We start from the raw sequence: 17,562 nt of genomic DNA, 5'->3' as shown, positions 1-17,562 counted from the left end.
TTAAGCCATTACCAATAGACTCCTCAAGGCCATTTCTCTAAGTCTTGAATTGTTTCAGCTTCTGGCCCATTGTTGACCCGAGACCATTGCCGTAAGTTTTGATATGGTGATTTTTTATGGTAATACTGTACTCCTGGGATAAAATTGTTTACTACTTTTGCCATTGAGGGGTTGAGTCTTATTCTTCTCCCTCTTCAATCTTGGCTAGTCTGATGGCTTTCCTGACCAATAACATGCAGTGGAAGTGATTTTCTACCACTTCTCAGGCAAAGGCATAAGCTTAACAGCATGTACCTGGGCCTAGAGAAACACTTGATCTTGGGGCTCTGTGTAGAAGTCTGCCTAGTCTAAGACTGCCATGCTGGAGAAGTCTTGTGTAAGGGCTAGGCACCACCCCAGAAGAGCCTGGCTCAGTAGTGTCTGTTACGAATCTGAACTATAAATTATTTCAAAATATGAATATTTTGAGTGACTCAACTGCCTTAACATTGGGCCTTGTTCTTAATTTGATGATCTAATGTATTGTGAATAAAGTTTTATAAATTCCCCAAAGGTTATTTTATTTTTAAGGATAAAGTTGAATTACGATGATCTCTAAAATCTAATCCTGATCTTACATATTTTAAGAATTAGTGAGAATGGGCTTCATGGAACATTATTTTTTTCCCATGTAGATATTAGGGTACAGTAATGAATTAGACCCATCATTCATAGAACAGATTTGACCACCTCATATATAGCTCAGAGCTGTTGCAGGTTACTACTAGAAGGCATCCCTAAACTGTCTAACAATAGGGTTCCTGGGCATTTCTACACTTAATAACTGGGAAGTGAATATAAAAAACCTCTAAATGTGAATGATTTATAGTGATCAGGGTGACTTTTCAAATCATAACCTTAACAAGGTAGTAACTGAGATGTGCACACCTTGAGGGCCCCATATAAGTACTTAAGCTTACCTGTCATGTATTATGTTGTCTTCCCATGCCAGAAGAGAGACAAATCTGAGATATTTGTCCTTTAATTCCCTTAAATGATGGCCCAAATAATTTTCATTTTGATTTCTAGTTATCTTTTCCCCAAACATTACCAGTGGAGGAACATTGGAAGATGGCAGAAATAAAATGTGTTAGTATTCAGGTTTTCTCAAAGTTGACACAGTGAGTTTTTGATACAGACTTTTGGGGAATAGACTTTAGAACTAGAATATTTGAAAAATTGGGAAGAGTTTGTAGGCAGCTTCTTTGAGAAAAACTTTGTATATATTAGGAGTACAGAGGATTTGACTACATAGAACGACTTGATACCTTTAATCCAGAAGGAACCTAAAGTATCATCTAGCCTCATGCTACTCAAAGTGCCCCCTTGTCAACCGTCTGTTTCCTGCCTACAATGAGAAATGACACTGAGCCAGAATGTAAAGAAGCAACACCATACTTCCGTCATGGGGAAAGACAGTTACAAAATGTTTAGTGAAATAGTCAATTTACATTTAGTTGGAAGCTCCTTTTCTTATAGATTGTTCTTGGACAGGTAGCAGTTCACCCCACATTTTGAGTAGCATTGACCTAATAAATTCTTATTATATTTAGACAGGAACTTGAAGCCCAGAGAAACAAACGAGATTTAAGTGATGGTTCATATCTATTTTGTTGCAGATCTAATTTAGTGGAATCCAGAAAACATGAGTACAATCTACTCAAGTGTTCTTTCAAGTATATTATATTGCATTTTAGACATGTTGCTGGTCACTGGAACTGATTTTTTGAAAATACTGAGTAATAAAACATATAGAAATCTCTGCTTCAAATATCTGAATGTCTTGATTACTTTATTCAATGGCAAAAAGTGTTGTTTGTATTGGTTTGAATGAAAACAATGTTATTCACTTGTATTGCCACTGTGGAAAATATTCCTGGTTATAAATGTGCACTAAAATGTAACAGGCAAAATTAAAATAACTACGTGATATGAAGATTGGATGATAGGTGATTTTTTTCTTTTCCAAATTGATTTTTAATGTTGCTGCATCAACTTTTCAATGCTTTTTGGCATCAAGAATTTTCTGTCTCTCCTTCTTCCTTCCTGAGGATAATTTACACAATAAAAATAATTCATTTAAAGTATAGTTGGATGAGTTTTGGTAAATGTATATACTCAGGTAATCACTACAGTCAAGTGTTAGAACATTTCCATTATTTTTTAGAAAGTCCTCTCATGGCCCTTTGCAGTTAATCTCTCCCCAGCTCTTGGCCCTGGGTAACTGTTAAGTGTTTCTGTGATTTTTGCATCTTCTGGAATTTTGTTTAAATGGAACCACACATTATTTAGGATTTTGTGTCTGTCTTCTTTCACTTAATATGATGTTTCTGAGGTTCATTCATGTTGTTGCATTTATCTTGTGTTTTTATTATTCTTACTATGCTATTATTTGGGGATGGTGCATTTTGTTCATCCATTCACATCGAACATTTGGGTTGTTTTCATTTCTCTTGGGGAAATACCTAGGAGTACAATTTCTAGGTCATATGGAAAGTATACGTTTAACTTTATAAGACTTTGATACATTGTTTTTCAGAGTAGCAGACCACTTTGCATTCCTGCCAGCCAATATAAGATAATTCTTTCTAAAATAAAATTACTTACTTAATTTAAAGTTACTCAGTTTAAAAGAATTAAAAGCATGTTTATTCTTATATATGATATTCTTCATACTTTTAGGTCCTGGGTTTTATAATATCCTAAACAATACTTTAATTGACAACTTTAGTAATACCTACTTGAAGAAACAAAAGAAAAGTGCATTTGGTTCTTCTGTTCCTCGGACTTTCTTCCTGATTCAGAAGGAAGTTTTTACTACTCCTGGGCCTGCTGATTATCAGGTAATATGTGAATACCATAAATTATGTTCTTTATGTCTAATCCTAAGAATTTAGGGTTTAAAAAATTACATGTGATATATATGCCTCATTGTTATAAGCCATATTAATATTGTTGAAATTATTTACATATGGTCACCTATGGCATAAGAACAAAAATTAAATTTTATTTTTTATTTAGTGAGACTGTTATTTGATTTATTAAGGTCTGTTATGAAAAATAACAGGCACATACTTGGTAAAGAAACTTCATATCAATAAATGCATTTGCGTTGAAAAATACGAGTCTTTCTTCCATCCCAAATTTCCAGACTAACACTCAAGAGCAAGGTCTCTGGGTCTATAGCTGTAGGGCTTTGGGAATCCTAGAGCTGGTGCTGGCTCACTGGTGGGCAGGTTCAAGGCAGGCATTCTGGGGGATAGTGCCAGCTTGCTGGTAGACAGAGACTGGTCCTAAGATGTTTGGTTATAGGGTCCTGCTGGTCCCAAGGTTAGTCTGTCTACCCACTGGTGGGTGAGGCTGGTCCTGGGGCTAGTGCTGGCCCACTGGTGGGTATGAGCTGGACTTTGGGTCTCTGGCTGCAGAGCTGTGGGTTTCCCCATGTTAGTGGAGGCTCACTGGTGTGCAAGGACTGGTCCTGGCCCCTCTTGTGGAGAGGGATGGGTCCTGGGATGGCTTTGGGCTCAGAAGGTCTTAAGGCAGCAGGCCTGCTGGTGGGTGGGGCTATGTCTCTGCCCAGATAGTTGCTTGGACTGAGGTCAACAGACTGGTGGGCCAGGCCGTGTCCCAGTGCTAGTGAGCTGGAAGGAGAATTCTAAAATGGAACTCGCCAGTATCAGTGTAATTTCTTTTAAATAGATCTTATTCTTTATCTCTTTGAGAATCTCATATGTATGTCTTTAAATACTTGTTTATTTTAAGATTATGCCACTATTTTCTGACAGTAAATTTAGATTTTCTTTCAATTAGCTCTTTTTAAAATGTTCTTTGAGGTTTTATAATTTTTGTATAGATGTCTTACTCATCTTTGTTAGATTTATTCCTTGGTATTTGATGTTTTCTAATGCTATTGAAATGTTATCTTTAAAATATTTTCGTTGTTTAGCTTTCTGTTATTGATATAAAGAAATATTATAGTCTTTGTTAAAGATTTGTTACCAATGATCCAAACTTCTTGCTATATTAAATGATTAATTCTACTAATTTATTATTAGTTTAAAAAAATTTCCTCAAGCACTTTTATGCCCTCTGTGAATGGCAGTTTCTTTTTTTCTCCATTGGTTTTGTCTTTTATGTATATATGTTTCGTTGTACTGAGCTTGTGCATCCCAGAACGAAACTCAATAATGTTCATAGGGATTAAAAAATATCCAGAACCTAATAAGGTAAAATTCACAGAGTGTAGCATTAAATAATAAAAAAAATTACTAGGTATGCAAAGGAGCAGGAAAATACAACCTAGAATCAGGAAAGAAATTAATCAATATAAAGAGACCCAGAAATTATACAGATAATAAAATTAGTAGACAAGCACATTGAACAGTTATAACTATATTCTGTATATTCAAGAAGGTAGACAAACGATTGAACATATTAAGTAGATAAATGGAACAAATAAAAAGGCACAAATTAAAGTTCTAGAGATGACAAGTGCATCATGGAAAAAAGTACACTGTGATTAACAACAGATTAGATAATTCAGTAGAACCACTGAATTACTGAATTGGATTGGTCCTTCCTATCAGAGAAAATGATTTTCAACCCAGAAAGTGTGGAACACACATGGTTTATAGGAAATTGAATCCTAGGATGCTTATGGTGGTAATGCTAGAATGTACCCTAGTGCTTAAAAAAATTTTTTTAATGAAACGCTTCACACATTTGCACGCCATCTTCGTACAGGATGCTAATATCTGTATGGTTCCAGTTTTAGTATATATGTTGTCAAAGTGAGCACCCTAGTGCTTTAAATTAGTTAAAAACTTCAAAATGTAGCTGAAATACATCTCATTCTAATGAAAGAACAGCTGTGAAATCGTCACTAATCTTTGAGTGATGCTGCAGATTTATAGGCATATCAGAAAAATGGAAGTGAATGAAGTTCAATAGTTTCTGTTTTTATTTAAACAAATTGTTAAAATTTCACAACATGAGATTTTCATAATTTCTTGCAAAATTTTAAGTTGTTCTTAGTAAAGTTGCAAGCTACAAATTAACATTAGAAAATCAATCACATTTTTACACATTAATGACAAACTTTCCAAAAAAGAAATTAAGCAAACAGTCCTGTTTACAATAGCTTAAAAAATACTTAGTAATAAATTTAACCAAGGAGGAAAAAGGTCTGTACACTTGAAGACTATAAAACAATGATGAAAAAAATTGAAAAAGACACAAATAAATGGCAAGATGTTCTATGTTCATGGATTAGAAAAATTAATACTGTGTAAATGTCCATACTACCCAAAGTGATAGTCAGAGTCAGTGCAATCCCTATCAAAATTCCAATGGCATTTTTCACAGAAACAGGAAAAAACAATCCTAAAATTCATGTGGAACCACACAAGACCCCAAACAGCCAAAGCAATCTTGAGCAAAAAAGAACAAAACTGGACTCATCACTCTACCTGATTTCAAAATATACTACAAAGCTATGGTAATAAAAACAATAAAAACAGGCACATAGACCATCAGAACAGAATAGGAAGCCTCAGAAATCCATACATTTTCTGCCAAGAACACATAGTGGAGAAAAGACAGTCTCTTCAATGAATGGTGCTGGGAAAACTGGATATCCACATGCAGAAGAATAAAATGGAACTTTTATTTTTATCTTGAAAAATCAAGTCAACATGAGTTAGAGACTAAAATGTAAGACCTGAAACTGTTAAACTACTAGACGAAAACATAGGGAAAATCATCTTGACATTGATGTAGACAATAATTTTTTTTATATATGACTTCAAAGGTACAGCCAACAAAAGCAAAAATAGACAAGTTGAATTGCATTGAACTAAAAACCTTCTGTACAATAAAGGAAACAATCAACAGTGAATGGGAAAATATTTACAAACCATACATCTGAAAAGAGGTTATTATCCAAAATATGTAAGAAACTCCAACAGCTCAATAGCAAGAAAATGAACAGTTTGATTTAAAAATGGACAAAGGATTTGAAAATACATTTCTTAAAAGAATACATACAAATGGCCAACAGGTATATGAGAAAATGCTCGACATCACTAATCACCAGGCAAATGCAAATCAAAATCACCACGCAGTATCACTTCACACCTGTTAGAATGAATATTGTCAAAAAGATGAGATAAGTGTGGGTGAGAATGTGGAGAAACAGGAACCTTTGTACACTGTTGGTAGGAATGTAAACTGGTACAGCCTCTGTGGAAAACAGTATGGAGGTTCCTGAAAAAATTAAGAATAGAACTACCATATAATCTAGCAATCTGACTTCTGATTATATTTCTAAAGGAAATGAAGTCAGTATATCGAAGAAATGTCTGCTGTCTCACATTCGTTGCTGCATTATTCACAATAGCGGAGATATGGAATCAACCTGTGTGTATATAAAGATGAATGGATAAAGAAGATGTGCTATAATATATTATTGACAATTAAAAACTGTGTATAGGTATAACTTAGCCACTAGTAGTTTATATAAAATTTGACAAACTATAATCAAGAATAAAAGACATACCCCAAACACTTCTGAGTGTTGAAAATCCAGTCTGATAAACTTTGTGTTTAACAGTACTATTGGTCCATTTATAGTTAATGTGATTACTGATATATTTGTGTGTATATAAGCCATATTATCTCATATATTCTGTTAGCCCACTTGTTTTAGATTTTTTCTTACTTCACCTTTTTTTAGTTAATCAAATATTTTATATTATTCCATTTATCTACCTCTATTATATTTTCAGTTATGCATTGTTTTACTCTTCTTTTATTGGTTGCTATAATAATTACAATATGCATCCTTTTTTTTGCATCCTTTTTGCAGTTCAAATAACAGGATTATTTTAACCACTTTCCCAATAATGCTAACTTTCCCTTTTGAAAGCAGTTATTGAAATTATTGAAAGTTTCCCTTTTAAAAGTTATTACTATTATTATTATTATTATTTTTGATCTTTGTCTTTTATGTATCAAGAGTATAGTTTTCTTTATATTGCTTGAGGTTTGTGAGCCTTTGAATCTCTGGGTTGATGTCTTTCATCAATTTTAAATAATTCTTGACTATTATATCTTCATATATTTCTTCTGTCACATTCTTCCCTGCCTGTCTTTCTGGAACAATAATAAATATATACGTTACACTTATTTACCTATGATCCAAGCACATATTATAAGCACTCTGTATTATGTCTCCTTTTTCCTCTTTATGCTTCAATTTTAATATTTCCTACAGGGCTATCTTTCAGTTCACTGAATTTTTATTGCAGCTGTTTCAAATGCTATTAAGTTGATCTATTCAGTTTTTAATTTCAGATATTCTATTTTTTAGTTCTAGAATGCCTATTTAATTCTTTCTTATGATTTAACTTCTTAGGAGGAATTCTCTATGGTTTCAGGTTTTTGTTTGTTTTTTCAAATTTTTCCTGTGTTTTCTTGAACACATTTATCACAGTTAAAGTTCTGTCTGCTAGCTCCAGTATCTGGATCACCTGTGGGTCAGTTGTTATTTTCTATTATTTTTTCTCTTGGTTTTTGATCACTCATATCTATCTTTTGGCATGTCCCATAATTTTTCATATATGTTTTTATTGACATATAGTCAGTTTACAATGTCATGTCAGTTTCTGGTGTACAGCACAATGCTTCAGTCATAATTTTTAATAGAATACTAGATATTGTGTATAATATAGAGACTCTAAATGGCATTATCTTCTACTAGAGAGACTTCATACTTTTCTTTGCAAAGCAGATAGAAGTCAAAAGAGATTACCTTAGCCTAATCATGGATTGTGGTGATTACAATTTTTCTAGGGCTTAGTTTACCTCTGATTTGTTCATTTTGTAAAGGTTAGTCCTCTGAGGATTTCAACTGTGATCCTGAAATGTTTTGTTAAACACCCCCACCACCATGTTCTGAACTCTGATCTTTAATGACTCTGTGTTTTAGAGTTTTAGCTTAGAATTTTGGCATCACCCTACTCCTAATCCCCTTGCAGACATCTTAATGCAGAAATAGACCATATGTTTTGAGGCTTCTCAAATCTGCAGTTTTGTCATGTGGCCTAACAAGACCACAATAAGCTTATTTTCCAGTTCCTTAAAAACAGCCCTCTGCCAGACCTAAACCCAGATTCTTTCTCTGTTGCCTGTCATCAGCAAATATCCCAGGAAAAAAGCACCTGCAAATGGATAACTAACCTTTCAGATGTTCTATCGTGTTCAGAATCTTAGTCCTTCTTGTCTATGCTGACAGCTCATAGAGCTGGAAGCATCCACAACTCTATGAAGCCTTTAAAAATAGAATTTTGTTATATTATAACCTGGATTTTAACAAATAAGTCATTTATAACAAATAAAAAATCTGGATTTTATTGTTATATTTTGTATGGATTTATTTGGTAAGAATGTGGTCTTCTGTAAACTACTCATTCCCTCTAAAGCTAGAGTCATCCAATGAGCAGTTCATTCCTTGAACTTGTTAACTTCTACCCCTACACAGTAAAAATGACAAAAATGCTTTTGAATGTCTTTATTTCATAATTTCTAATACCGCATATGATAATAATAAAGTTTTCATGAAGACAAATTATTTTTCAGCTTCAATAAATACAAAAATCACATGAAATAATAATGCTGGCATAGATATTCGGAAGATTCCACATTTTACAAAATGTGAACTGTGATTTTTCTGTTTTTGAAAGTGGTAGAATCTATTTTCTTTTGAGTGACTAGGTATGAATAATATCATGAAGAAAAGAGTGGAGAAGCACCAACTTCAGCATTTAGGGTAGCAAAGCACATACTTTCAAAGATACAGTATGTGAGAGATGGATTTTTTAGTAGATTAGTGTTCCTCAAAAAATTAACAAAGAAATACCTAAATATCCTACCAGGTGTTAAATTCTGAAGTATTAAATATGAAAATCAAATTCTGAAATAAAAACAGTGAAGTATATAAAGTGGGAAAATAAATTATCATCCCTTTTGTATATATAAAGAATGGTACTGCTGGTTCTATGGTTTAAATTATTAAATGAATACAAATGGCTAAATTGTATAATAAATCAGAAGGAGTATAATATCACAAGGATTAACTAATTGCTAATTAAATTTTTAGATTACCAGCATTCTCTAGTCTATTTGTTTATATCTTCAGTACGTATAACAAATTATGATATGTAAGAGAGTTTGGATCATTTTACGTAGGAAGAGTATTTATTAACCCAGGATTGCCACCTAATCAATTTAAATAGTTATTGTGCATATATTTCTATTTCATGTATTTATAAGTAAGTATTGACAAATAATACTATGTAATTGACCAAATACATATTATTGAGATTACAACCTAGTAGTTAGGAAACTGAACAGGAATTGTTGTCAGAATTTGACATTACAGTATAGCTAATAACTTGCCCCCAATATATTTAGATAATGTATGCAGATCTATTTACTTTTCTAGAGGTTCATATAATCAACCCTTTTTCCATTTTAATATCTTGTTGACTTAAAGTCTTTTATTATGAATCATTAAATTTTTAAAAATGAATATATGTCTCTCTGTTTAACGACAGAGCAATGCTAATGAGGTTCATTGCAGACTTATTTATAGTGCACCTTGTATTGATAAAAATAAATGATATATACCTTTTACTCCTTCTTTCAACATGTTTTTTGGAATTCACAGGTCAGTGGAACTTCTGATGAACTATCTAACTTGACTAACCAATATGCTGCTTTCTTATCAAGAACAGAAAGAACTACTAAACCATCAGATATGGTAAGAAGGCTCCTCTATAACTAAATGTTTTTATAATCTAGGAATCATAGAAGAGATTGCATAACAAAAACATTACATTAGGACCTGAGAGAGGTACCCGGTAGCCTGCTCTAACATCTTCATGTAGTATACTTCCATATTTTTGAAGTTCAATGAAATTCTTGAAGCTAAACAGAAGTATAACATTGCTCTGTAGGAAAACATTACATAGACATCTCCTAGAGGGTCAGAGAGCATTCATTCTTAGGACATATAGAAAAATTGACTTGTGTTGTATATAAAGTAGGTTTACTTTAGGTTCAACTCAGTTTACTCATAAGTGCAAACTTTTTCCCTTTTCAATTTGAATCTATCTTGAAACTTAAGATGCTTCAGTGACATTTTTTACTCTGTTAATCTGTATTTTAACTGTGTTGATATAAATTTTTCCATTTTTTCCATAAATTTCCACTTTTATAAATAGCTAATATTGAATAAATTAAAGTAAGTAAAGCAGCTGAAATTTAAAAATGTGTACTTAACTATTTGGTTCAGATTAAGTTTACTTAAAAGATCAAAGTGAAATTTAAAATTAAAAAATTTAGACTTGTGTGTATAAGTATTGTTAAAATAAATTTTTATAGAAATTGGACTGTCATTGTAAGATATTATTAGTAACAAATTAACAAAACAGGATCATCAACCAGGTTTTGAAATGTAGCCAGTCAACTGAAGAAGTAGCATTGCTTGCTGAAATGAAATTCTACTAGTTGCACAATGCCAGGAGTTCATTTATAATGTTTTTAATGGTGAAGTAACTGGTACAAGATTAGAATGAACTAATTTAAAGGAAGTATAAATGCAATGCTAGTTAACGTTAATATAGCTGTGAATATCTAGGAAATCATAGGAACTAGATTAATTTAGTAAGAGCCATTCAGGAATGGACTTACTTTTTTCTGAGACATCAGTTGACTGAATCTGAGAGATGGCATCAAAGTTAGCATCATGGTCTGTGAGATTTTTTGTAACTTAAAGTTCAAAAGACAGTTTAAAATTATCTAGCAGTGTCTTGACATTTAAGAGACTCTCATAATTGTTAAATAAGTGTATTGTTTTAATAGATTATTTCTCATCTTGAGGAATTTTAGGGTTGTGTTATATTTCTCAAGTGAGTCATACTTGTATGCACCTTTGGATCCACTGTGAAGTATGTCTTAAGTAACTTATTACCAATATAAAGCTTTTTAGCTTAGAGATATTCAGAATGGATTCATAGTTATTTCTGTCAGTATATTGTAGCTACTAGGAAAAGACAATGCAGATCTCTGATGGTTCCCATAACAATGCGTATGTATATATTATACTTCATGTTTGTAGTGAAAAAAGATGATGGAGATCTGCTCTAAAGGAAGATGAGTTGCTCTACCAATTACTTTCATCTAAGTTACATTTTCCTCTTTTATCTTTGTCTTCACTGCATCTGGAAACTCCTTTTTAGTACTGTCTTTTTTTTCAGTATGAAACACTTGCATTTAAAAGTATTGGGTTGGGAGGAGGGTATAGCTCAAGTGATAAGAGTGTGTGCTTAGCTTACATGAGGTCCTGGGTTCAATACCCAGTACCTCCATTAAAAAAAATTAAACAGATAAACCTAATTATGACCCCTTCCCCCTTCAAAAAACTAAAAAAACCCCTTCAAACATTAAAAAAAAGTATTGAGTGGGACTCTGCTTATGCAAGAAGTAAAATAGTTTAGTTCCATAGAATACTTTGGTTTTTGAATCCCTTTCACAAACAAAAATACCCTTCAAACATGTAAGTGTCTTATATATGTCTAATGAAAAATTCAAATTACTGATCTTGGATCAATATTGATCTCAAACTTATGAAATAATGGAATTAATTTTATAATTTTTATGTCAAATCAAAGTATTAGAAAATTTACCTCCTACATATTTTAAATTTTATATTTATCGATATATTGCAGTCTTGAAGGTTGGCATATAGTTTAATTTTCAACATGTTACATATAAGTTTTACATAAAAATATTTAAAAACCCGGACATTGGTTTCACGTGAGAGAGCATATACATCTCCCTTCCTTTTACAAGGTCCCAATGAAATAATTATTTTTTTAAACTACAGCATAAGCATTAATTGAATATAAGAAGACAGAGAGATTGAAAATATGATAAATGGAGGCTAGACGCAGCCAAACACCTGTTTTTTAGGCATTCCAGAAGCAGAACGCTGAGACAGTAGTTGGGAGTCGTTGATGTAAAAAGCAGTAAGTTGTCTTGAGCAGAATAAAGACATGTCTTCAATTAGAAGATCTCAACAAAATGCCTCGTAGGGTAAACTTTAAAAGACATACATTCTTTTTACCTTCTTTTGCATTTTCAGAAGGCTGGAAATAAAGCAAATGCCCTTGAAGCTTCCACAGAGAAAAGTAACAGGGTCACCTACAATGGGATGAGAAACATAATCACATCAACACTTTCTCAGCAGCATTAACAACAATTAAGAGCGAGGAAATGGTGGAAAAGCATTTTCAAAAATTTCTAAGGGGAAATCATTTTAGATATAGAATTCTGCCTCTACTCAAATTTTCAGTTAAATGAATCAAGAAAATAATTTTTTGACACACAAGAGCTTGGAAATTTACACCCCATATGTGAAGATGCTCCAGCAAAATAAAAAAAGCAAACGAGAGGGTGATATAAACTTGGAGAAGAATAGAAACTGAGCATTTCTGGATGAAGTAGAGAAAAGTGAGTACAAAGTAACAAAGAAGGGATTTTTAGTTCATGCTTGAGACATTTTTCAAGAATCAGGTTTGGTGATGACAGAGCTTTATTTAAGTCTCTGTGTTTGGCTACACTAATTGGTTCAATAGGGAATAATTATGATATTCTAAATTCTGTTTTAATAATGATTGATTTGAAAGCAATCTGTACACATTGCAGAGGACTTAATTATAGTATAAAAATATAAATACTAGAAACCTTAATGTCATTAATAAAATAATAAAATCAAGAGGTGAAAGGTGGGAGGCAGTAAAATATGCTAGATTTCTTATTTCCTAGTGCAGAGTTATCAGATGTTGTCAAAAAATTGACAAATTACAGTATAGATCCTTATACTAAGCTTGTAATAATAGTAGGTACCAAACAAAAAAACAAACAAACTAAAAAACCCAGTTACTATTAAAATGAATTATTTCTGGGAATGGAACCAGGGAGAGATCGAGGACAATTTTACTGTTTATTTTAGACTCTTGCATATGATTGGATTTTTATTTTTGATATTTATGCATTTGAAGTGGTATTATCACATACTGGTACATGGACTGACCCATTCTCTGCAAACAACCAAATTTCTAGACAAAATAGAAACAAAACACATATATGAATGCTTCCAAGAATTAGAAAGAAAAAAGGAGTACTCGGGCTAAAGGCTGAATTAAGGAGGGACCTAGAATGGCAAGTAGAGCACTGAAGCCAACTTTCACCCTGAGGACATTTGCCTGCCAACCAGGTGACTTTGAGTTTTAATTTTCATAGTCTCAAATGCCTCCAGAGAATGAGACAAAGCCTAAGACTCTCACAGTGGGTAGTCTCAAAGAAGATTCTTAATACAGTTAAGACTTCAGAGGGTAACCTAGGCAGGTTAAGAGTGAAATGCAAGCAAATCTTTCCTTACACACCAAATGCTTTAAAGGAAGATGGCTGGTGTTGAACTTTCTAGTTGTGAATGTATGTTAAGGGAATCACCCCTGAGATACTGTTACATTTCACCTTCATTCAGTGAGGTGAATTGTTAAAAAACACAAAATGCCTGTCTGTCACAGATATTAATGACATTAATTTTATTAATAATAAGAACTAATGCTCAGATAGTGCTTGTTCTATGCCATGCACAATTCCACATGTATATTAATTCATTTGAGTACTGTAATTATGATCATCTTTAAAAATGAGGAAACTGAGGCACAGAGTTTAAAGTTTTTAAATGGCAGTTAGAATTCAAACCAAGGGAGTCCATCAATAGAATCTACTCTTTTAAGGGTCTTTTTTGCACTGCTTTTCTCTGGCTTTAAGAATTAGCTCAACTGAAATAAATATGATAGTATAATAAATGATTTTTGTGATCTAGAACAAAGAGATATGACTGTAAGGATCTCAGACATTATTATAAGGGATACATCTTTTTTTTTTTTTGGAAATGTAACTTGCTTAACAGAAACTGATGGAGGATTCAGCATCATGAACCCATGAACAATACTGAAGTTAATAACTTTCCTCCAGTTATTTAGAGGCCAAAAATAAACTAATGGCTATAAATTTAGTGGGAAAGTCATTGAAAGAATTTGGTATGCTTGCTTAGATTGAATCATGGCTCAGAAAGGGGCATCATTTAGCGAATGACAACCGGTATTAAAAAATATCCCCCAAATTACACCAATGTTTTATAAAAATTAACAAATGACTTGAAATGTATTAGAATTATTTGATAAACAATTGCACCACAACTCTTATCACTTGATGAATAGTTTTTATAATATTTAGAGTTGAGAAGGGATTTTTAAAAAATAAATTATGATTTATATATTTATTTATATTCATTTGACTTGTTAAATATTTTGAATATCACTGCAGAATAGGTAAAAATTTAAGAGCAAAAGCTTTGGCATCAGAGAAATGCTTTTGTAGTCTCTGCTCCACCTTCTAGACACATTAGCATAGGCAACATCTCTGTTTCTTCAAATGTTAAATAGGAATAATAAATTAAGTAGGGATAACCTGATAGGGCCATGGTAAGAACTAAGTGTATTATTGCTTACAACACTTATTTCATTGTGTTACCCATAGTAAGCTATAAGTTATTTAGCTATAAAAATTGTGAATGGCAGGTTATGGCTCAAAGCTAAGTCAATCTCATTTCAAAACCTATGGTCTCTTTTCATCATTCCATAATATTAATAAGGAGCAGGTATAAAAATATGGTAATGTCTTTGATTTTTACACTTACTTGTAAGTGATATTCACCCTCTTCACCCACAGGCACCCTCCGTCTCGCATGGTGTTGCTAGGTCAGGATGAAAAGAGACAGAAAGAAAAATGTTCAATATTTGACTTTGGAAACATTTCTTGAAGCTTATTTCAGAGACCATAGTTGTGGGGGCTGTGGCTCTATAATGGAGCTTTAAAAATAATGAAAAGTGTCTTCTAATTTTCACTTTCCTTTGAATATTCTAGAACTAGAGGTAGGCTAAGAAGTTCAAGTTTTGTATTAGTTAGCTATTACTGAATAATAAACTCAAAATCTTAGTGGCATATACTAAAAAGCATTTATTACTTACTTGCAAGTTTGCAGGTCTGCTACGGAAGCTTGCTTCAAGCTGCAATTTTGCTGGGGAAACCATGCTTCATGCTACCACTTGACAGATGTGGCTCTTGGGACCAGTTGGATAGTTGGGGCATGTTCTTCTCATGGGGATGGGAGAAATATAAGGGTATTACTATAGGAAAAGAGAATAGGAAAATGGCAGGATAATGGAATTTTCCTGCTACACTGAATGAGAAAGCCCTTCCTAGACTAGAAGAAAAGGACAGAGAAAGGCAGCAGAGCAAGGGAGTTGAGATTTGAGTTTGAGGCCTGTTCCATGCTCGCCCACATTGCAGGTGAACTCTGGTAAGATTGGGGGTTGAGTAGTAGTGTTGGAAATATGTGGGGACTCAGGCTGAGAAATCCCAGAGATGATGAAGTGTGATTTGCACTCATATCTGAAAGCCTGGGAGGGTGCTAGAGTAATACCTTCCTTTCCTCATACAGCGTAGCTCCTGCAGACAGAAGAGTTTTTGTGCTCTATTCAGGCAAAGAGGGCCAATGTCAATCAGGGTCTAGTCAGGAGACAGAACCACACTAGTTATTTTGAAATAAATACAAGGAATTGTGGATATTGGAGAACTCAAAAAGGCAAAGAGAGAACGCTGAAGTATCACAGTAGTAGTAACAAGCAATGCTACCATCCTTAGACCTTGGGGGAAAAAGGGAATAGGTTGGAATTATTATTACTTGGAAGCTTGGAGAGACCTTTTGTTAATGGGATTTATACTTCTGAAGAGGTAGCACAGCTTAGCCAGTGCTAGTGTCTCAGGAGCTCAGAAGAAGATCCCTTGGGCCTGGAACACAGACCCTTGGGATCCAGGAGATAGTAAAACTATATTAGAAATGGATTTCAGCTGAACTATTTCATAAGAATCAAAGTTCTTCTGACTAAAAACTATACTCTGTTACCCTCAATCAATCTTTCTTTTCTTGTAACATCTTGCTGGGACAGTCATAGAAAGTTCTTAGACTTTTAGGTAGTTTTTAGAGTTCATTGTATTGTTTAGTCAGTTTGCTTGTTGGTATCTTCTGTCAGTCACCTAACCATTGATGGAGGAGGGCACATTAAAGTGAATTTTCTTACTGCAGGCCCATCAATGCAAGTAAAGGATTTTAGGCAAATGATTTCTGATACACTGAAGAGTGAGTTGGTCACAGTGCACTTAGATCCTTCCTGTCCTTCCATTACATTTTAATGTCTCTATATAAGTTTTTCATTTAATTGTCTAATTTCCTGAGATCAGAAAATGCATTTGATAAACAGCAAGAACAAGTGCCACTGGATGCCACTTCATCAAAGCACAGAAAGAGCAGTGAAGGCAACTGCTGAGCAAGAGACACTGATAAATTGGATTCTAGTAGCCTGCCTTTTGATTGGGTACAATTGCCTGTCACTACTACACAGATTGTGAGAAGGCAGTTCCCTAGTTTTTTATTATTTTTACTTGTCCTACAGAAATCTCAGAAGTAAATAATCACTTCATGAACAAATGATTTTATCTTTATTCTTTGGCTGATAAAAATTTGTGCACTTTCACATGTTTTGAGAATGAAATCTGTCCTAACTTTGAAGACACCACGTTCATTTAAAATAAACAACAGCAGAATGACTCATACTCTGCATAATCTCTGAGATTTAGACTGTTTGTGGCATCCATTCCAACTGATTCCTACATTTTATATCAACCAGTCACTGTTTGGTAGCTTATATGAGAATTGAAAGAGAAAAATATGTTAAAAGTGGTATGGAGATTAGTCATGACCTTAACTCCATCATTTAAGTCTTTGATGCCAACATGACTATATATATGCAACCCAGCACATAGTGTAATGAAGGCATTAATACTATTGAAACCTCTATATAATAAATTCATGACTAATGAAACATGACATTTAGAAATTGACTTCAAATGTCTAATTATCTTACTTAGAATGCACATATTCATGAGAAGTAAACCTTGTTTTAGTATATTTAAATGTTTAAGAATTCATCTTTTTTTAAAATTACCTCCACTGATGAAGAAAGCTATAGACTGCAACTCTGACTTTAATTATAGAAATCTGATCTCACTGACATGGGCATCATAGTCATCTTTTGACCAATTCAGAATATTAAACTCTTGAGTGTCTGGTCATCATTATATACAAAAGTATGTATTAATAGTCTTTCTGTTGGCATCTCTGGGGGCAAACAATAGTTCCATTGTATTATTACGGATTTCTAAGGGAAAGGGCATTTTTCCATCACATAAATTTAAAATGTAGCTACTAAGTAACATTATCTTAGTATCATCATCACAAGTACATAGGGAACAAATATAGAAAACTGA

At 33.2% G+C, this 17,562-nt stretch overlaps 1 protein-coding gene across 1 annotated transcript in view; it reads left to right on the top strand.

Moving 5' to 3' along the window:
* STPG2 (sperm tail PG-rich repeat containing 2) overlaps nt 1-17,562 on the top strand; it is a 411,510-nt gene that overhangs the window by 94,885 nt on the left and 299,063 nt on the right. Inside the window, exons 8-9 of the mRNA XM_032460154.1 lie at nt 2,722-2,882; nt 9,767-9,859. Of these exons, the coding sequence (XP_032316045.1) occupies nt 2,722-2,882; nt 9,767-9,859 (254 nt within the window). The remainder of the gene's footprint in view (nt 1-2,721; nt 2,883-9,766; nt 9,860-17,562) is intronic.

This window comes from Camelus ferus, chromosome 2, assembly GCF_009834535.1.
Source record: "Camelus ferus isolate YT-003-E chromosome 2, BCGSAC_Cfer_1.0, whole genome shotgun sequence".
Classification (NCBI taxonomy): Eukaryota; Metazoa; Chordata; class Mammalia; order Artiodactyla; family Camelidae; genus Camelus; species Camelus ferus.
Note: the sequence above shows the minus strand (reverse complement) of the source record. Positions and strands in the feature narration are given on the sequence as shown.